Here is a 23,242-nt window from a genome sequence, read left to right as displayed (position 1 = left end):
AGGCACAGTGTTAAGCCTTTCTCCAAGGTTAATAGTTGACTGCAATCCATTAATTACAGACTTACTGAGCTGATATTGTAGAAGTACTCACTTTGTGTTTGCTCGCTCTGTGTACACTAGGTGTGTGTGGTACTGCATTGCCTGGATATCCCCTCATTGCCTTACGTCATATGGGCCTGTTGCATAATCTGCATATACCTCTGAAAACAGTCATTATGTATGCATGTCAGCATTTTTGCAGCATTTTTTTCTCACGTAATTTTGTAAAATGTCTGCGAATACCTCAAAGTCAAAGTCATATGTCTGAAAATGAGTGAAAAAATGAGACAGGAAAATTGTACACCAGTACCGGCTACGCTACGGCTGCCACGTTTTGTTTTTTTGTATTTAAATTGTTTTATTGGTAACATTTTCTTTAGTAACATGAACTTAAATTAAAATGAAGTACAGTGCTTAGTTATCTACAATTTTGTGTAAAATTGAAATCCATCTATGGCTACCTTAAATGGTAGACTATATATGGGAGACCATGGTCCAGTAAAGTCATATTCTCTTTCATAATATCGTTCATTAATTAGGGGTCCAAGCCTACCGGCTGGGCCCCTATTGGTTTTACTAGAGTTCAATATTCTTCTTCTTCCTCATCTTCTTCTTCTACTGTCCCTTTTTTTGTCACTCTTGATCTCAGAAACCGCATGACATAAACTTCTCAAACTTGCAGTGCTAATAGCTACTTATGGGTTCTCGTGCATGTTATCCTTAAAATTTTGATTGGTCATGTGACCTGGCGGCCATATTGGATTTTCCAAAAAACTAAAAATGGCTTTTCCTGCTGACCTAGGGGTCAAGTCAGTTTGAAATTTTTTATATAGCAAGCATGACCTAAGGTCTTAAGAATTGGCAAATAAAATCGCGTGCGGTCACGTGACCTTGGCCGCCATATTGGATTTTCGAAAAATACCAATTTAATCTTTAAAAGTCTTCTTCTCCAGAACCAACACACCGATTGAGCTGAAATTTTGCTCATGTCATCCTTAGAGTCATCTCTTTCAAGTTTGCGAAAGACGTTTGGATCGGTCACGTGATTTGGCCACCATATTGGATTTTCGAAAAATACCAATTTAATCTTCAAAAATCTTCTTCTCTGGAACTAACACACTGATTGAGCTGAAATGTTACTCATGTCATCCTTAGAGTGGTCTCTTTCATGGTGTTACGTGCAGAGAAAACGAACAAAAGGGTTGTTCAACCTATTGTGCAATCTTTGCCGTCATATTTGAAAGACATACCCACCATCTTATAGACAGCCATGACATTATTGTGCCAGATAATTCCATCCTTGTCACAATGGATGTAATATCCTTGTATACCAACATTCCCCATGATTATGGAATTCAAGCCGTACGCGAAGCACTTGCTGACAACAATGTATCACCGTCCAACCAACAGCTTATCACAGAAATGTTAGAATTTATCCTCACCAGAAATTACTTTCAGTTTGATGGCAAATATTTTTTACAAGTACAAGGCACAGCAATGGGAAGTAAAGTCGCTCCATCCTATGCGAACATAACGATGGGTAAACTTGAAAAACAAATACTCGCTTATTGTCCCAGTAAACCCATGCAATGGAGACGATTCATCGACGACATACGGTTCATATGGTTAAAAACTCTACAAGAACTCCTTCAATTCCACGAATATTGTAATTCAATCCATCCATCACTCAAATTCACCATTGAATACAGCGACACCGAAATCTCCTTCTTGGATACTAAGATGATGATGAGGGAAAATAAAATACACACTACGGTTTACAGCAAGCCAACGGACAACACTCTTACCTCTTGCCGTCATCGTGTCACCCTCGTCATATTTTTAAATCAATCCCCAAGGTCAAGCTCTTCGCTACAGACGTATATGCTCATCCACTGATCTATACAATAAAGAAGTTGAGAACCTACATAGACATCTTACGGATAGAAACTACAAGCAATCATCAATCGTCACTGCAATCAACAAAGCAAGAAATCATTCCCGGGAAAAACTCATTAACTACACAAAAATAAACACACTGACCAGCCTACGAGGATTCCATTTGTGCTGACGTACCACCCGTCACTACCCAGCATCTCCTCCATAATCAACAAACACTGGCCTATCCTTCAATCAAATCAAGAAACAAAAGTTACATTTGACAAACCACCTGTTGTAGCATTCCGACAACCACCAAACATAAAGAAAATGCTGGTAAAAGCCCGGACGAAAACATCCACACAGGACGACACAGAACCAGGTACTTGTACACCCTGCAACAAATGTAGAGCATGTCCCCACATGTTGAAAACAAAACAAAATTCCATAACTAACCAACTCACTGGAAAATCTCAACCTCTTGTCGGACATGTAACATGTAATACACGCAATATCATCTACGTCATTATCTGTGATAAGTGTAACAAATTATACATAGGCGAAACGAAACGTGAACTCCGTATCAGAATTAATGAACATTTATACAGTATCAGAACTCATAAACATACTCTAGTAGCCCACCATTTTCATGAACCCGGGCACAACATCAATAATTTTCGTTTCTCTGGTCTTTGTAAAGTGTATTCAAAAGCAGATAAAATAAGAAAGCAGCTTGAACTTCATTTCATTCATAAGCTTGGTACTCTGTCACCCAACGGCATCAATAAAAAGGACTGGTGAATAAAGTACAGTTCCTATAGGTTTTCAAATCCACTTCATCTACAGCTAGGGAGTCCTTTCCTCATGTCTGTAAGTTGTTTCAGTGTTCTGGGGAGCCCTCCCTTCATTGTATTTCGCGCCAGTGGCTTTGTACGATCCGGCCGGTCAACATCGCTACTTTTAGACTGAGTGTTCACTCGTCTTCTGTTTGTAAGTTCAAAACTTTTTTCTTCTCGTCTGTACAGATTGATTTTTAGCTATAGTTCCTTTTATTAACCAACAACTCAGTTTTTCGAATAGTTTTTAAATGATTTTACGCCAGTGTTGCTCTTTTTTGTTTTTACTAGTCCCATATTTACTGTAATCTTGTTGTTTTTTAGATTCCTGATGAAGATTCCCTGTGTGGAATCGAAACGTCGAAGTTTTAGAAATATATCTATTTTGGAACAGAGTCTTGTTTTTTCATCCGCTCAATACTACTCTCAAGACCAAGTTTCATTGCCACCTAGTACCTGCTACTGTAGTTGGACTGACACCAGTTCTAAAAACAAACCCAAAATAGTTTGTCATGATAGGTTGGTCAAATAAACAGAGAGAGAGAAAGTTCCAATTTCCATTTACGGTTGACTTGGTAAGGATAAATTAAAATTACTTTTTGAGGAAAAAAATAGAGTGGTCAATTAAAAGAGTGGTAAAGTGATAGGGTTTTTATGGTAAAGCTGGGCTGTAAGATTCCTCATGTGCTATTTATAGCAATTATGCAATCTGTGTAAACAGTGCAATGAAAGTGTTACATGATTCCTTATAATGCTTTTGATGACCTTGAACTTCTTAAGTTGCAAACATTTGTCTCTTCGGTGACCTTTCTCTGAGTACCTACAGGCTCAACTTATTCAACAGAACTTATTTGCAATGTTAGTTTGAGAGTTAAAATGTGCTTAGTTAATAGGATGAAAATACTGATAAAGATAACCAGCTGAAGATTCTTTATAACCCGACAGATGTGCTGTTTTTTATGAGGTAAATCTTGATAAGCAAGTCTTGTTTTAGAATGTAATTAACTCTAGTTTATATTATTATAAGCAGTAGTATCAAGTTGAACAAGTTGATATTGACAAGTTGGTCGGCTGTTGGAGGTTAAAAGCTGTAAAATTAAATGTATGCATGTATGCATGTCTATCTGTTTGTCTGTCTGTCTGTATGTATGTATGTTAGTTAGTGTGTGCAGATGTATGTCCGTCCACATTAAAAACTCCTAAATTGCAGCACCTACCATCTTAGTATTGGTGGACAGGTGCACCCAGGGGTGGAGATGTGAATTTGTCGAAATAAACATGTCAAAGTTCAAAATATGCGAATGAAGAGGAAAAAAGGAAAAATCCTGCAAATTGCTAAAACTCTGTAACCACTGGTCAGATTTGGTTGAAACTTGGTATGCGGGCTCTTTATAGTAACTTAAGTTACATTTCTTCAAATTGTGGTAAAATTTTGATAGTTGTATTTTTTGGGGCGATTTTCCCGGGATTTTTTTGTCAAAAAAATCTTCTCTTCTGAAAGCTATCATCCCATTGCCTTGAAAACTTGTATGCATTATCCTAGGGTTGGCCTTTGTCAGATTTGTTCAAATTGTGGTGAAATTTTCAAATTTGTATTTTTGGGGCAATTTTTCCCATTTTTTGTCAAAAATTCATTTTCTTCCAAAGTATTTGTTGGATTGCTGTAAAACATGATAGTCTTGATCCTAGGGTTGTTTTCTGTCAGATGTGTAAAAGTCATTATGAGATGGAGCATTTCATATTGCTAGGGTATAAGATTAATTTGGACTTGCATTATGAGATGGAGCATTTCATATTGCTGGGGTATAAGATTAATTTAGACTTGCACTGGAATTTTCTTAGTCAACCTGTAAGAATGCAATGTCATGTGTGTACTAGTACTTAGTATCTCTGTAAAATGGGAGGACAGTGTCACTGACACTATTTTTTCTATACTATGACAATTATTGGCCATGAGGAACGTTTACAAACACAAACCGCAAATAAGCATTTTTAGTTCATATTTGGTTTTGTATATAAATACCAAAAAGAGCTTATATGATGAGTCGGTGGCGTCTGTATGTCTGTATATTTGTAGGTATGTATGTGCAGATGTATGTCTGTCACACACAAAGGTTCCCATACCACCTAAGCTACCATCTCAGTATTTGGTGTACAGGTAGATGCAGGGGTTGAGATGTGAATTTGTTCAAATGAACACATCAGTGTCAAAAATGTGCAAATGAGGTAAGAAAAAGTGAAATCCTGCAAATATGCAGGAGTGATGGCATGCTAGTAAGAAACAGGCCAACTCCACTGATCTTGAGTCATTTCCTGTCATTGTTTTTGAACTGTTACATATTAACAGAGCTGCTGAAACCATAGATAGTAGAGGGGGGGAAGACTGTCTATAAACAAACTAAGAGGGGCTTGTTTCTGCTATACATGTTGCTAAAGTTGGCAGACAGTCCATGTAGCCGATAATGACATGCTAATTAGATGCATGTGTACGGAGTTACAAGTTGGCCTTGCGGAGTTCCAGTATATCTGTGTCTAGTATCAACTAAAGTTACACTATTACACAGTAGAAGCGAGATTGTTGTTACACCTATATTACTGCCTTACCTACGTCTGATTAACCCGGCCTCTGTACGAAGTTGTGTACTAATTCAGTTATGAAGTTAGATAGGACTGTTTGAGGGCGTCCTACACATTCCAATGTGTACATCGGGGGTTAGGCTGGGTGAACTACGCGGGGGCCTGTATCAAGTTCCGTACTTACTTAGTTACAGAGTTAGGCTAGGGAAACTACACGGGGACCTGTACGAAGTTGCGTACTTACTTAGTTACAGAGTTACGCTGGGTGAACTACGCGGGGGGCCTGTATCAAGTTGCGTACTCACTTAGTTATAGAGTTAGGCTGGGTGAACTACGCCGGGGGCCTGCATCAAGTTGCGTACTTACTTAGTTACAGAATTAGGCTAGGGGGAACTATGCAGGGGCCTGTACCAAGTTGCGTACTTACATAGTAACAGAGTTAGGCTGGGGAACTAAGCGGGGGCCTGCATCAAGTTGCGTACTTAGTTACAGAGTTAGGTTTAGGGGAACTAGGCCGGGCCCTTTACCAAGTTGAGTACTTACATACCGTAGTTACAGAGTTAGGCTGGGGGAGCTATGCAGGGGCCTGTATCAAGTTGTGTACTTACTTAGTTACAGAGTTAGGCTGGGTGAACTACACTGGGGCCCGTATCAAGTTGCGTACTTACATAGTTACAGAGTTAGGCTAGGGGAACTATGCCGGGCCCTCTACCAAGTTGCGTACTTACTTAATTACAGAGTTAGGCTGGGTGAACTACGCGGGGGCCTGTATCAAGTTCCGTACTTACTTAGTTACAGAGTTAGGCTAGGGAAACTACACGGGGGCCTGTACGAAGTTGCGTACTTACTTAGTTACAGAGTTAGGCTGCGGGAACTATGCGGGGGCCTGTTTCAAGTTGCGTACTTACTTAGTTACAGAGTTAGGCTGGGTGAACTACGCGGGGGCCTGTATCAAGTTCCGTACTTACTTAGTTACAGAGTTAGGCTAGGGAAACTACACGGGGGCCTGTACGAAGTTGCGTACTTACTTAGTTACAGAGTTAGGCTGGGTGAACTACGCGGGGGGCCTGTATCAAGTTGCGTACTCACTTAGTTATAGAGTTAGACTTGGTGAACTACGCGGGGGGGGCCAGATCAAGTTGCGTATTTACTTAGTTACAGAATTAGGCTAGGGGGAACTATGCAGGGGCCTGTACCAAGTTGCGTACTTACATAGTAACAGAGTTAGGCTGGGGAACTAAGCGGGGGCCTGCATCAAGTTGCGTACTTAGTTAGTTACAGAGTTAGGTTAGGGGAACTAGGCCGGGCCCTTTACCAAGTTGAGTACTTACATAGTTACAGAGTTAGGCTGGGGGAGCTATGCAGGGGCCTGTATCAAGTTCCATACTTACTTAGTTACAGAGTTAGGCTAGGGGAACTATGCCGGGCCCTCTACCTAGTTGCATACTTACTTAATTACAGAGTTAGACTAGGGGAACAATGTGGCATTTGAAAACCTTAAAATCACAATTTCTTGACTTCAAAACACATACGAAGGTATAATGTTACAATGTCATAACAAATCGCATTTCTTCAAATATATGTTAGATGTGAAATCCCGATTTTATGTTAATTTTTTCATTGAAAATCTACGTCCACGAACCACACTTACTTCTTTCATTTTGTCATAAATTTCATCTTCTTTTCACTGCCATGGTTTTGTCTGATTCATAGTCCATTTTTCTGTTTACGCATTTATAAGTGTTTCTTGTTGTTTATGAACTAGTTGCCCTACCACCCTGCACGCCAAGGTACATGCCACAGGCAAGGTTTGTAAGTTATGTTATGTAATATGTGTGTGTGTGTGTGTGTGTGTGTGTGTGTGTGTGTGTGTGTGTGTGTGTGTGTGTGTGTGTGTTCGTGTTAGCAATGTGTGTGTGTGTTCGTGTTAGCAATATGCCGGCTCATTTTTATCAGGTGTCCTTCCTTTGACCATCGATGGATACTGCTAATTGGCGGGCGAATATGCGGAGCAAACTTCGTGCTCTATTGTTATGTTATGTTATGTTATGTTATCTTTATTTATTAAAGTGTCATGTGTGGACTTATATAATGCCACACCCAGCCCCTAGGGCTTACAAGACACTGGAGTAATACAGTTCTTTAAGTTATGAAAGCGTAAACATACTTAAACATTATACATAAATTCGTTTCTCTTACAAAAAGCATTACTTACAAAGTTTGCTAGGTCTACAGGCATGACTTTCATTAAAAATTCTAGATTTTCATCGTCGCCCTTTATATCAAAATGTGGGGATATTTCCCTCTATTACTAACTTCTCTTCATTTACCCATAATAGAAGGTTCGGATTTCTGCGATATTATTACACCGTCGTTACGTGCAATGTCACTTTCAGCTACTGCGTTATAAAGTGTTACAACTTCCTCTTCATTCATTTCCGATTTGCCGCTAACTCTCCTGTGAATGCACTCCATTACCAGCGTTTATTCCATTTTCCATTTTCCGGTGTTAACTATTTCATTGGAATCGCACATATACTCAAGACCACATTGCTTTAGTACGACCATTCTTTTGTGTTTTCTACGTACTTTCGGTTCTCATTCTACCGCCATTACAACTAGCCTTTGCCCGACATTGTTTTCACAAAAAATGTGAAAAAGGCTCCCCCCTTACTATCCAAAATGGTTTTTTTTCGAATTTGTGTTTGATTCGTTTTCGATATGTGTTCCTACATTCTTATCCGATTGTTTGTGTTCATATAATGTTTGTTTCACTTCGGATATATGTAGGGATTTGTATTAGTGTGTACGGTAATTTTTTGTTTTTGTGGGGAAAGCTTATTTCATAGAGTGGCCCTTTGATGCTTCCGTTTTGAAACCAGAGTGTGGTCTCTCATCAGTCACAGTGTAGATTCTTTCCTCAGTTTGTGTTTGTTAAAATTTATTTTAATGCATTTTAGTGTTCTTGCTCTTCGAGTAGCGAGGCAAGTATATCAATGTTTGGGTCTTGTTGTGAGTCTGTTTGATGGTCCGGTTTGTTTGTTCTATGTTTTTTTACTTCTGTAAATTTTGTTTTGACTAGTGTGTCTTTTAGATTTTTGTTTATCTTGTAAGCAATGATTGGTGATTCTGGGAATACATTCCTTAGTGTTGAATCCTTCTCCAGTTCAGCCCAATGTTTCAAATGACTTCCCCTAAGATATTTTGTTTTTATGTGTGGGCTGTATGTTGTGCTGAAGATGAGTTTGTTTGTTGTTTCTTTACGTGTAAGTGTGCGGTTTGTTAGTGTATTTTGGATAATTTAGTCTATTTTTGCTGTTATTTTCGTAATTTCGTTGTTTTTGTATTCTTTGTCGAGTAGTTTGTTTGTAAAGAAAGCGACTTTTCTAGTAAAGTCGTCATTGTTATTACAAGTGCGAGCGTATCTATAAAGGATTTTGCCTTTGATAAAGCCATTAACAGTTGCTGTCGGGTGACATGACCTTGCATTTTTTCTCATTTAATTTTGCAAAATATCGGCGAGTACCTCAATATTTCAAGATAACCCTTTCTTCCCAATCATTTCCTGGAGTTTCAGAGTCATATGAACGAAAATGAGTGAAAGTTTTAGACAGGAAAATCGGACGTCGGCCATGTTCAATGTTTACAGTACAATCAGAAGTTTACGTGGAGGAATTAACCAACAAACACTATTCATGATGCCCGCCCTCTAGAGGCAGACCCTCCTATATGAAGTACCACATTTGATGCTTGTGGAAAGCTTGACCACACAATGGAGCATTTAAACTTTTAGAAAATGACAAACTGAATAAGAAGGTATTCAGAAAATGTCAAATACTGCGGAAAAATGCGCAAATATTCAATATAAACAGGTTAACTGACTGGTCAGCTATAAAAAACAATGAAAATGTTTATGATCAAAAGTTTTTGAGATGCGCACATTTTAACAAATACAGAAATTATTAACATTATAAATATAAGACCAAACTATTTTTTCAGGGATGGGACAGGTTGGAAATGAGGGGTGAGAGACAAAGGCACTCCTATTGCTGCATGTGGATGCAGCCACACCATTTCATTTACAGCATACTTTAATTCACTGTGTTGTGTTCAAGTTCCATATTGTACTGACTGTCATACAAGGATAACATGAGCAAATCAAATCAAATTAGAAAAGGATCAATGCTGTTGTGTGGATTTTGCTGAACATGGCTGATTTTAATATTTCGCCCTATATATTTGGTATCCAGCAAAGGCATATTTTGATGTAAAGTCAAAATTAACACTACATTGCTGACAATATATTTTACCGTTTCTGCATGAACTTTTCTTTTTTAAATTATAGTATATTAGTACTTCAAACAGATTAACAGTTATCGTGATGTCAACCCATAATTTTACATCACAAAGACTGTAATTCTGCCAATTTTTTTGTTTTCAGTCATTTATAAATTTTGCACTGCACAAGATGATTGAACAAATTGCAATGTTTGAATTTGTAAACTCAAAGAATAAAAATCCTTTGGTCACAGATTAAATTATTTTTTAAAAAGAAATTTACTCTTAAACACTTTAGCATATATTCTTTACACGGTCATGTATTTCAAGGAAAATATGCCTATTAAAAACAGTAATTTCTTCACTTTCAATTTTTTTCAATACTATGACAATTATCAGCCATGAGGTTATACAAACACAAGACCAGATAAGCGTTTTTCATCATTTTCACAGGACTCTTTGGAAAATCCATTAAAAACAGTTAAAAGTGACTTAAAATGATCACTTGGTATACATTTAATTTACAGATGCCAGTTTGTGTATTTCACATGCACTCAGGTCAGTAAGGAAGTGCATCATTACTATTTTGGACTGTGAATTCTTATTTCTGAATTATTTAACTTTTTCCCACATTGAACTATCTTTAGGCAGTTTATACTGTAGCTTAGAATTTTTTTGATTGATGTATTTAATCATCTTTTGGGTTCTTTGGGTCCATATCCCACCTCATGCCCCTACATCATCAACTATTTACCAACAACTCCATGCCAACAACCAATTACCTGACCTGGCCACACATTAGAGACGGTACAGCGTCATTGACGGTATTTTTTGATGCTGTATTTTGTTTCATGCGAGGTTTGTGAGTTTAGTGTTTCACTGATTAGCCGAATTGCTTCGTTGTGAATTGTCTTTGTGTACATTGACACCACATTGAGTGTTAAGAGAAATGCCTGTTAAGGGACATTTGTCTTTTCTATTTCTTGTATGAAATTTGTTGTATCTTTTATATATGTTGGTTGTTGCTGAACTTGTGGTTTTATGAAGTAATCCAGGAATTCTGTAATTCTGTAAGTGGGACTCAGTGGAGCAGCCACTGATTATTGGTCTGCCTGCAAATTTTGAGTTTTCAGGCGGCGGTTTGTGAATTGTAAGCAATGAGCACCACTGCGGAATATGGGCATTTATGTTTTTGGATCAAGATACTTATAAGTATCATGGTCAATGTTAATGTTCTCGTACATTTAGTTTAATAGTTTGTGTACTTTTTTTACTTTTTGTTCTGTGTCGTCACTGCCAAGTTGTGTATAAGTGTAGGTTATTGCCCGCTTGAAACGTAAACAACGAGGCGATTAAATGTTTTGTTTTCAGGCAACCTAATTTTTCCCATCAGACCACCATGACATTGACACATCTTGCGTTTATCACTCGTGTCACACTGCTTACGATTTGAAATGTTTTGTTTTCTGGCCACGTAACTTGCCCATCAGACCACCATGACATTGACATTAGGGAAAAATTTACCATGCATAAACCACTCACACACCTACACATGAACAATAACAACTTTTTTGAGGTTATCAAGTTCTCTTCATTCTTTATTATCAATAAATCATAGAGTGATTTCGAGGGGAATTAGCTTAAAGACACATAGGCAACCCCAGGCATCTGGGACGAGTGGTTCAAAATCAGAGTCAGATTCTGACTCTGAAGGAGAAAGCACGAGTGGACAGAGCGATGGAATGCTCGGGACAGATTGGAAAGTACGATGAGGCTACGTTTCATTTCTTTGTATGAAATTAAGTCTGAGTTTGAACTTTTCACCGTTGAATTTATTTTATAAAAAGTGGAGCAATACCGCGCCTGAGTATTTCGATTCAATGTATTGCATGTTGTAGCTGTAGTAGAGTACACTCAGTGTGCAGTTTTCGGACATTCAATCACATGCTGTTCGTCGGACTCACTTCGCTCCGTAATGATAGCGTTTTACAAGTTGTTTGACTCATATTAAGTGAAGTGGTACTCTGTCCCGTTTTGCATAGTTTGTTTAGTACAAGCTATTTCGGGCTACAATTAAGCGAAGTTAGCCAGACCATATGATAAAAGGTGCAGAAAGCAACACACAGAGACAGCCCATATGTCCGGTAGGTAAACGCCAAACACGACGAAATTTGGTTATGTCGTCTATTAAACGTAACTAATTATCATGAAATATTTACATTCAGTTTTTTGAACACATCGAAAATAAAAATTTGGGTTTTTAAGTTTCAAATTATCAACATTTAGCCTCTTCTCACTTTCCAAATATGACATCCGATTACTGCGATAGCAGTCTGATTACTACGCAATCAACATGGGGTAAAAAATTTTGCAACTTGACTCCCTAAATACCATTTCTGTCGTGTTAACAGTTTGACGATAAAAGCAAAAGGTATGGTAATAAGAATTCGTAGCGCTTGTCATTTATGAAACGGCTTTGGGCGAAATTCACTACCCTTTCAGAAAGCTATCACTCTTAGTGTAGCTGTGTTAGACGTCGACCTTTGACAGAACTATCATTTCCTTTACTGGAGCATGAGACAAAAGGTGCAATTGACCCATGTTCCCGTGCATTTTCAGAGCAAACGAATCCTGCAAAAAGTGATGTGTCAGGCCTATGTTGTACATGTTTTGATAAAGAAAAACAAAGAAAGCTTGTCGCCACATTGTCGGGTCGCCATTTTGAATCGCCGTCTTCACCGTTCAAGATTGTGTGGAGACGGGAAGCTTCCTGCCGCACAAATGTTTCCCGATGAATGAGAATGTGACATCGATAGTCATCATTCCTGTAATGTTCATTTCCTGTATTTGGCACGAAAGCATAGTACACCTAATCAGATAGCCTGACAAGTCATTTTAGTTTACATCATTTATGAAGTACTAATCAATGATAGAAGTTCATAGATAAAGTGCTAGTAGATTACATCATTTATGAAGTACTAATCAACGATAGAAGTTCATAGATAAAGTGTTAGTAGATTACATCATTTAGATAAAGTGTTAGTAGATTACATCATTTAGATAAAGTGTTAGTAGATTACATCATTTAGATAGAAGTTCACAGATAAAGTGTTAGTACATTACATCATTTAGATAAAGTGCCAGTAGATTACATCATTTACATTCATCTTCCTATCTTGTCTTTCAGAATTTGAAGTAAATATCGTCATTGTACTTCAGGATGATCATCTGATAACAGAAAATTTCCCTATCAAGTTGTTCCGATTTTGAGCTCACTGCATCACCAAGTCTTTGCTCAGATATTTATGGTATGTTGTTTCCTCTGATACCACCTTTGACATTCAGTATAGATAGCTTCTTCAGGATATCTTCATTAATATTGTGGTCATAATCACTGACTTATTATCAGACAATACTAAATAAAAATTTCTGCTCTATCACAACAGTCTATAGTATATGAAAATAGTTACAGATTATGTTCAAACTGTACAACCAGTAGTTCCATAACAAAATGCATATCTGGAGATAAACACTTCATTGGTTGCAGGTATAGTTTTCTTTTAAAATACTTATTTAAGTAGAACTACAACATCTACTGAATCATTAATGGCATTGTAATTTTTTACAACAAACATTTTTTAGAAAATATCACACAGAGTCTCTTAAGTTTTTGTCTTCTATATGAAAACTTAAACAGTAGATCTGCTTGAAAATAATCTTGAGTCAATTGGCCTGGGAATTAAATGTTATCCTCACTTTTCCTTGTTGATTGTTAAAATTTCTGGATTTCATGACATTATCATTATCTTGAAATATGCTATATCATCAATTGTTTACACATTTTCATTGTGCATTCAAATATATACCGGTCTATCCATGATAAACCCTGTGAAATTATATAGGATGTTGTGTTCAATGGATGAACAGTGATTAATATTCAACAACACAGGGAATTCGCAGCATACACACTGATCAATATCCTCATAGATAAATATGTATTCTTACATATTTATTTACGCAACCATTTTCCAGTGCGCATTGATGACAATCACTCATAGTAGTGTTGAAGGTAGTATAGTATATGCCCCAAAAGTGAAAGACTTTTGCTAAAACTGTTCTGAATGAAACTTTCAACTACTCTCTTATCAACAATAAAAATTGGGGGTCACTGGGCAAAGTTTGGAACTAGTGAAACAAATTACTCAACATTTTGCAATATTTGAAATCCAAAACGGTAACCATTCCTATGTAGAGTTACTATGGCAGGTTAAATCTTAGATTTTGAAAAACCAAGCCAGAGAAAGTTTTTCTTTCTCCAAGAGCTTTAAAATGAGCTGCAACAAGTGGTAAATCAGAGAAGGATTGTAGAAAGTTGAGAGTCCGACTATCTGTCCCTGAGGTGCGTTCCACCGTCAGCTCATCAACAATATGTTTGCATTTGACTAGCCAAAAAGTACTAAATATGGTGAACTATTTTTTATTCACATCATTAGGCCAGATTGTCTAAGAAAATGTCACTCTTTCAATCCTTGGTGAGGGATTCAGTCAATTCAATTCAAGCACTTATGTGTATATTTGCGGCAGCCATATTTGAATTGCAACTCAAAAATTATGTATTTGTTAAAATTTTAGTTGTGTATTCATCACCAATGTTCAGGTATGTAAGGGTAGCTCAAACCCCCAACTGGGACCGCCAACTGGGACTCCCAGTTGGCTTAAAATGCACTCTGGGACCGGTCCCAGTTCACTTCTGGGACCGGTCCCAGTTCACTTCTGGGACCGGTCCCAGTAGCGAACTGGGACTGGTCCCAGTTGGCCTCTGGGACCGGTCCCAGTTGGCTTCCAGGACCAGTCCCAGTTGGCTTCAAAATTAACTCTAGGACCACGGCCGCGGTCCTAGTTGGCCTCCAGGATCAGTTCCAGTACACTTCAGGGACACATCCAATTTGTGAACTGGGACCACTATGAAAAAAACCCAGTTACTGGTACTTAATACTAACAATCTGTTAATGTTTTCATTTTTTACTCTGCCATAATCGTAGGTATACAAGACATTTAATAGATCCCAACTATTAAAGGCCAAAGTAATTTAATGCTTTGTTTTGTCTGTGTGCACATACTAGGGTTTTTTCTACTGCCAATGGTTTGAATAGGATTTTACTTAGCTTTCCTGATTACAAAATTTCACATCTTGTAGTATAACTGATGATGATCACGATGAAAGGAAGTTTCTGATGATTTTTGTATAGACACTTATGTTGTTACATGGAAATAATCAAGAAAATATAAGGTGTGTTTTGATTTTCTTGTATGTGTTTTAGTACTGCCTTCCCGCTCATGTTTCGAAACATTTGAGTGGGCGCGCTAAACAAAGAATTTGATTACTTTGGTCTTACTGCGATGTACTCATTCTTAGCACTAGTAAGTCCTGTGCTATGGTGTGTGTTGAAATCTTACTGCACGGATCACGTTGATAGAGAGACTGTGTACTGAATCAGATGAAAAAAGGAGATGAAAATAACTATGCAAGACTAGCAATTAACTCATCAAGGCTTTCATTACATTAAAAACAGCAAACAAATTATTTAACGAAAACCTGCTGTGTTTTAATAGAATTGCAATTCACTTGCAGTATATGACTGATATCTTAAAGCCGCACTTTTCAATCCCAGGTTCTCGCATTAGTAGAGTTCTCCTCCCAGTCAAACACATAGCCAGTACGATGTTTGATTTCTATTACATTAATTACACAGACTGAGTTCAATCTTTTGTCACCTTTTGCTAATCCTGCAAATAGAGCTTATATAACCGTTTGATTGACGGTCGGTTCAAATTGCCAACTGTCATTTATTCCCCACCACCACACTCGAATTTCCTTAAAAACATCTTCCTGTTACGTTAGAATTTGAATATAACCACAGAGTTCGATCGGCAGCAGCTTCATGCTGACCGTTTGGAAGTCTGTCAGCGTTTTTGCGGTTGGGAAAAACTAAAAAGTGGCATTATCTGGAGCGTGTGCCCTCATGTTACCTGTTTGGTGTCCACTTACACAATGAACGCCGCCATAGGTTGGCGCCCTTTTAAAGGGAGGCTCCGCCTTTAATTAATTTGGACCTATACCGGTAGTTATATTTCTGAACAGATAGACACAAATAGGAGAGGGGCAACCATTAGTGCATGCATGTACTGTTACAGCAGAATCATTTCATTGTGATGCGAGGAAAAAATAGACATCAATGAGGTGATAATAGTCCCATTACATTTTAAGACAAAGGGTTTTGAATATACAAGTCAACAACATGCACTGCTTCAAAACTTCATTGACAGCTAGTAGCTATATGCAGTATATGCTGCCTCAGTGTTTTCTATTTCAGTCTGTATGTCTGTCATAGCTCTATGGAGCTACGAGTCCCAGAATTGAAATGAGACCTGACTGTCCTTGAATGAAACTGGGAGATGTTAGCTTTCCCACACAAAAAACATACATAATTTCACAACAGTACAGAGAATATGAATAAAACAAGTGCATACAATTGCTACAAAAGGCATATAGTGGGATGGGAAACTTCTTTCCCATTAATATTATGGTTTCGTCATTACAGCATGGAGGTACCTTACCTCCATGGTACAGTTCATTTGATACAAGTGTGTTTCCCCACAATCATAATGGTCCCAGTTACGTCAAGCTAGTACGCTTCTGGGACCAGTCCTGGAGGCCAACTGGGACCGGTCCCAGTTTGCTTCTGGGACCGGTCCCAGAAGTGAACTGGGACCGGTCCCAGAGTGCATTTTAAGCCAACTGGGAGTCCCAGTTAGCGGTCCCAGTTCGGGGGTTTGAGCTACCCTTACATACCTCCAATGTTTTGAAAATGTTCTGATGTCAAACTTTGGCAAGCATTTTTACTTAAGTTGCATTTGATTTCAATCCACCTCATTTAAAAAAGTGAAAAAAAATGCATGAGACTTAATAAAAGTGTTAAATGCCCAGACTTTTGTAGGATAACATTTTGAATGTATTGAATTAGTCCTATTCTGTTTTTGCATCATTAGGGATTGGTCAGTTTCTTTGGCCTCGGGGGGTGGAGGGGGTGGATTCATGGGGATCACCCTGTTTTTGACTTTGGTGATAAGGGGGTCACCATGTTTTTGAAATGCCTATTAGAGGGTCAGTGTGTTTTTATATATTCAACACGGGCTCATACTTGCCTAAAACGCATCATGCCAGCCACAAATTTCATCATTGCATTTTTCAGTGCGCCCTTTTGGTGCGTAACTTTAATAGCTAGACATATTTTTCAGAGCCCCCTTCCAAGTGCGAAACTTTAATATATTAGACATGTATATATCAGAGATATCTGTGTATTTAAAATTTTTTGGCAAGGCCTTTGGTCATTTTGTGTATATATACATATATACAAATATATATATATTTATATATATATGTATATCAGTATATATATATATATATATATATATATATATATATATATATATATATATATATATATATATATATATATACACTGAATTATTGAATTTATATTCCACCTTTTGTTTTACTTTTGTCGCACGCAGGGGGGTCACTGTGTTTTCGAAAGTTGGTATATTGGGGGGGGGGGGGGTCAACCACTTTTTGACAATGTCAAAGAAATAAATCCCCCCACCCCCCAAGGCTGAAGAAACTGACCAGTCCCTTAGATAACTCCCATTATTTTTTTCACAGGTTCGAGAATTACTTGAATGGTTTTTCATTTTTACCTTTTAGATATTCATTCCTCCATACTTATATTGCCTTATAGAATTTACAGCAAAGAGATTAAACTTTAATTCCCAACTTCTGAATGTTTTGACATGTAAAACGTATTCATTTTCAATTAGAATAAACTTCTTAATCCAATCAGATATTGTAATTTTGTCTGAGTGACATCATCTTTAGTATTGTCCTGAAGCTCTCTGAAGCGCAGTTTATCAATGTATTCTTTGCTGTGATTAAGTTTGTGTGCGGTTTACAATAATAGGTAGTATTTATCAATCAATCAATCTTTCATTACTCAACACACATTAACAGAGTGTGGTATGGTACATTTAAGATGAAAGAAGAACATGTTCAAATCTGAACACCATCGAATGGGTAAATCCAAGTAAATTGAATTCAAGTACAAACATAACTTCAATATCTCAACTGATGTACTTGATGACAGGTACAGAAAATGATAGCCAATTAAAAATGTATTCTCATTGCATTTTGATCAAAATGTATCAATCACAAACTCCTCCCTACTACTGAAAGCCATGTATATTTATAGAGACGGTGGTGATCAAAATCTGTAACTCTGAGAATGAAACGAGTTGTCAATACAATGATAGATCACCAAACATTTTAATGTCACTGTCGTCAATTACACCAGTTTTCTTTGGGTAATAAAGGTGTGCAAGTATTCACATCAAATAACTAACAAATTCACTTCATGGGCAAAATCTTGAAAAATAGCTTTTTCTTCCCTTGTAAATGAAAAAAATTCTCCAAACTAAAATATGCATGGGCTACCAGCTATTGTCACTAGGCTACCAACTTCAGAAAATGGTAGTCCAAGTGGACTAAAAGTTAAGTTTGAGTACTGGAAAATTCTGTTCCATAATCTTTTTCATGTTTTCTACTTTTTTCTTTAACACTCATAGTGAGAGAAAAATCTGTTCTGCTTTTCTGGCACGATATTGATCTCTCAGAAATATGAGACTTGCATCTCAATAAAAAGTGAAACTCGTCTATTACATTACTATCACATCTCAAGCAAATTCTTTTATTTAAAGGTAAGATATCCTACCAATTTCAATACGAAAATTATGATCAATCAGTATATATTTTGTCAAACTTCTATGTAACCTGAAATATCTGAAATATCTCTTAAATATTTTTCAAAACCAATTTTGGTCTTGAAAATGCTATAAGTGCGCAATATGCTACCACTTCCATTCTTCCTTGAATCATTGAAAAGAGTTCTCTTCCAAGTTTCTAAGTATTGATTGTCATACTCATGTTTTAAATTCTTACATAACTGAGAATAAGAATTTACTCAAAATGCACTGAAAACATGACTATGATTGTAACTTCCCAAAACGTGATGAACAAATTTTGCCCATGAAGAATTGATTGTGCTTTTTTCAAAATATGGTCTCCTGGCAAGTTATTTAATATACACCAATATCTTCTCATTGACACATTGAGCTTTATTTTACAAGGGGATCTGCCTAGCTCCGATCTAATGCCCTCAAAAGGGGTACAAATGCTTCATAAACTCTACAGAATGAAGAGAGGTCAAGGTCAGAAAATAATAATATTTATTTATTTAAAAATGTACCACACATATGTCTCAGTGCGCTTTACACATTCAAATCGATAAAATACCAGCAAAGCAAGACAAGAAACTGAGAGTGTAAAAATAATCAAATGAGGTAAAAAGTGTTCATGGTTAAAAATGATGAAAAATTCAAAGGAATTGAATGAACCAAATTGTTTCTCCGTTACACACAAATTGGAGCAAGTGATCACAGGTAGCACCACCTAAGCCTCTTCGTCTTGAGCAAGACTGGTGGTGAACATCATAGCCACTAACCGCTGAATGAAAATCACCAGTTTGACTCCATGTTTCCGTGACGACTAAGATATCGAGGTTATCGTTGATCAGAGTTGATGCAATGACGCCAATTTTTCCAGTCACCGAATGTACATTCTATCAGTTGCAATTTGGAAACATATGGAGAACTTTGGAATTTTCAATACCACCGGTTTTCTGTTAACAGCTAGTTGAATGGTACAATTTATCATAAGAGTTTGAATGAATGGCTATACGCTCACTGTATGCAATATTTGGAACACATATCTGCTGAAGCATACTTGTTCGACAACTTCTCTTTAGTAGCCTGGACATCCAATCTGTGGTGGTTGGAATATGGTAAACTGGCTCAGGATACAGGGTTTTGATGTTTTGTACAGTGAAGAACAAAGTCTGTGGCATAATAGGAGAGGGAACAAAGTCTGTGACATTAAGTCTGTGACATAATACGAGAGCTCATGCTGCTATGTAGAACTGGTCACAAAGTGCGTAACAAACTCTGACAAAACAAGCAAAAATTCATACACTCCGCTCTGGAATGAAATGACATTTTCTACCAAACTGATCAATGCTACAATACTTTAAAAACCAAGGATCTGACAACTTAAACCTTTAAACACACCATAAGAACAACATGAGTTCTAAAAGCTAGGAGAGAACTGCAAAAGGCAGCCAATCAACAGTGATGTAAAATAATAAAAACCTAGCTCCATTATTGAACCACTCTCTTACACTTGTAAAGGGATTGCCTGGTGACAAATGTGCCTCCCCCCCCCCAAAAAAAAGAACCTAGCTACATCTTAAAAGTCCAGATCAATTAACTGTAAGGTTACAGCGGTTACTGTGCATGCTCATACATTACTGAAAGTACTGTTGGTTTGTTTGTGTTCATGTCCATTCTCTTCTTGCTCTTGTCATTTGCACTCTTTATTAACTGTTCAGCGGCACACTGTACTTGATTGGCTTACCCTCAGTTGAGTCTCACTTCAGAAATTTCCTGTTTCAAATTTATCAAGTTCACGGTCCAGAGGTACTGTGGTTTGTTATTAGTAATGTTACTAGCACATTGTACATATGCAAACTACCTCCGTTCTCCACTGTCAATGGTGCCACTATGTCTTCAGTGTAAACATATGAGAATGCCTAGCTTAAGATAAGATGATTACTGAGATTTAATTAAGGAAATAAAAAAGAAAGCTTAGAAAACATGTCATCGTAGATGGAAATAAGTTCCAGAAACTCCAGCCTTTACAGATCGAGAGCCCACAGACCATTGATATGATACAGACCCAGGTAAGTAAGACAACAATCAAGCTCAGCTCTATTCAAAGACCATTTCAAGTTCCAGATGATTTGATGATAATTCCGACCTTTAGACAAAGGTTTTTCTGAAGAAATTTGGGCAAGTACAATCTCTTACCCCTCTCTTTTCATGTACAAAATGTTTTATTGAGTAAAACAGTTTGTTGCAGAATTTTTTTCCCTTTAATACATTATCAAAGTTATATTTTATACTCTGAGTGATTTGTGCAAGAAAATCTCTAAATTGAACAATTTGTACAAAACAGACTCTGATTAAGCAATTTGTACAAGACACACTTTTTTAAGAGAAACTCTAATTGAGCGATATGCAAAAGACGAACTCTGAGCGATTTGCTCATTGAGTACAAGATAAACTTGCTTTGAGTAATTTCTACAAGACAAACTGTGATGGAGAAAAACTACATTTGAGTGATTTGTACAAGAGACTCTGATTGAGGAATTTGTAAAAGTGAGAATCAGAGATTCTCTTGTTCAAAACACTCACACAGAATTTGTCTGGTAAAAGTCACTCAATCAGAGTTTGTCTTGTACAAATTGCTAAATCAGAGTTTGTGTTATACTAATCACTCAATCAGGGTTTGTTAGTCCCCACAGACACCGTCCGGGGGGACTTATAGGTTTGGTCATGTCCATGCGTCCGTCCGTCTGTCCGTCCGTCCATCCGTCCGTTCACGCAGATATCTCAGAGATGCCTGAGCAATTTCATTCAAACTTGGTACAAGGATTACAGATGCACTTTGATTTGTTTTGTGATACAATCAAATATGGCTGCTAGGCGGCCATTTTATTATGATTTTTTCATGTACAGGCATGTTTCAACCGATTTTACTTAAAGTTGGTACAAGGACATTGACCAATGACATAGATATGCACGTCAATTTGTTTTGTGATATGATCCAATATGGCTGCTGTGCGGCCATTTTGTTATGATTTTTTCATTTACAAAGCCATAACTCAGGCATTCAAAGTTGGTACAAGGACATTGACCTATGTCATACATATGCACATTGATTTGTTTTGTGATACGATCCAAGATGGCCACCGTGTGGTCATTTTATTACGATTTTTTCATGTCCTGAACCATAACTCAGACATGACATATCAAGCGAATTTATTCAAAAGTATTTTTATAGCAGACCTAATGAAGAGGACTTTATCCTCTCTGAGGACCTGTAATCAAAGTACCCATTAACAAGTGGGGACTGTGTCATCAATGATGACTTGTTTTGTACAAATCACTCAATCAGAGTTTGTCTTGTAGAAATCATGAACAGAACCTCTCCTGTACAAATTGCTAAATTAGAGTCTGTCTTGTACAAATCACTCAATCAGCTCTTGTTCAAATCACTCAAATAGTGTTTGTTTGGTACAAGTCAGTCAATCAGAGTCTGTCTTGTACAAATCACTAAATTAGATTCTGTCTTGTACAAATCACTCAATCAGCTCTCGTTCAAATCACTCAAATAGTGTTTGCCTGGTACAAGTCACTCAATCAGAGTCTGTCTTGTAGGGGAAAATGGGGCAAGTGGGCCACTTAGTGGTATTTTGCTTTATATAATTGTAACGACTTCATTAAATCTCATGTTAATATGGTCATAATATAAAATGAGATCAATGAAATATAATGGTATAATAAATGATATTAAAGAAATATTATTATGCAAATGACATGCCCATAAAAATATTTGTTGAAGCGGCCCACTTGCCCACTATTTGGGGTAAGTGGGCCACCAATAATATGCAATTTTCCCCAAGGCTGGAATTTCTGCTTGATGTACAAATCTATGTATAAATATTAATTTATCACCTATTTTGAAAGATATATGAATGTAAATGATTATCTTTATAAACAACACTTAATACATTAACATTTTATTTATTTTTTGTCAATTTTACAATTAATATAACAATACATTGTAATTTTTTATTTCAAATAAGTAACTGTATCCTCACAACTTGGAAAACATAGTGATAGTGCGCGAGAACTGAGCAATGCTCAACAATTTGGATTCAATTACTGGTAGCTCTCACAGATATCTAACTAAGCACTAAACTATCAGCCTGACCATGCTTTACTATTTTGTGCCTTGCCCTCTCGCTACATTTTTGTAGCTACAGCATCTCATATCTTAGAACTATACATTACAGAATGGCAATCGCGATGCAGACAAAATTCAGAGTAAAGTTGACCTTACTTTTGTTAAAGTATAGTGTCATTTAGCAGTCCTTTGAGTTATGTGACAGTGGCCTGAATTATCAACTTTTTTATGCCATCACATTCAAAAGATGTATTGCATCAGCTTTTAACATGAAATTGTTGCAAGAATAAATCACTTGTCTTGTGTACAGATCTTACAAACTATTAATCTGGTCGAGCTTTCATGAAATATAATTCTCCATGAAGTGACCTGACAAAGTAGCAGTGGTATTGATCATATAGTGGGCAGTGCTTTGTGAAATATATTTCTGTAATCATTGTATACTGAAAATGCAAAGCAAAGCAGGCAAGGCAAAAAATGCGGAAAGAGTTGTTTTAAAAGTTTAAAATATGCAAAATGTTGCGTAATCGTGAACGCTGTTATATGAACTGTACACGGCTGCACAAGCCATTAATTTAATATAATACCATGGCTGCAAATATTAATTTTTTTTATTCTTCCGAGAACATGTAAAGAAAGGGAGTTATCCCGAAAATTGTAA

At 37.0% G+C, this 23,242-nt stretch overlaps 1 protein-coding gene across 2 annotated transcripts in view; it reads left to right on the top strand.

Annotated features, from left to right (window-relative positions):
- LOC139126504 (vacuolar protein sorting-associated protein 26C-like) overlaps positions 1–17,515 on the top strand; it is a 75,510-nt gene extending 57,995 nt beyond the window's left edge. Inside the window, exons 7-8 of one of the 2 annotated variants that reach the window (XM_070692561.1) lie at positions 3,637–3,714; positions 12,793–17,515. In XM_070692561.1, the coding sequence (XP_070548662.1) occupies positions 3,637–3,674 (38 nt within the window). In that variant the 3' untranslated portion in view covers positions 3,675–3,714; positions 12,793–17,515. The remainder of the gene's footprint in view (positions 1–3,636; positions 3,715–12,792) is intronic. The other variant, XM_070692560.1, reaches the window with a different exon arrangement.
- Positions 17,516–23,242: the final 5,727 nt, after the last annotated feature.

Source organism: Ptychodera flava, assembly GCF_041260155.1.
Source record: "Ptychodera flava strain L36383 chromosome 3 unlocalized genomic scaffold, AS_Pfla_20210202 Scaffold_27__1_contigs__length_13241970_pilon, whole genome shotgun sequence".
NCBI classification, from domain to species: Eukaryota; Metazoa; Hemichordata; class Enteropneusta; family Ptychoderidae; genus Ptychodera; species Ptychodera flava.
The sequence above is the reverse complement of the archived record's forward strand: the minus strand, read 5'-3'. Positions and strand labels throughout refer to the sequence as shown.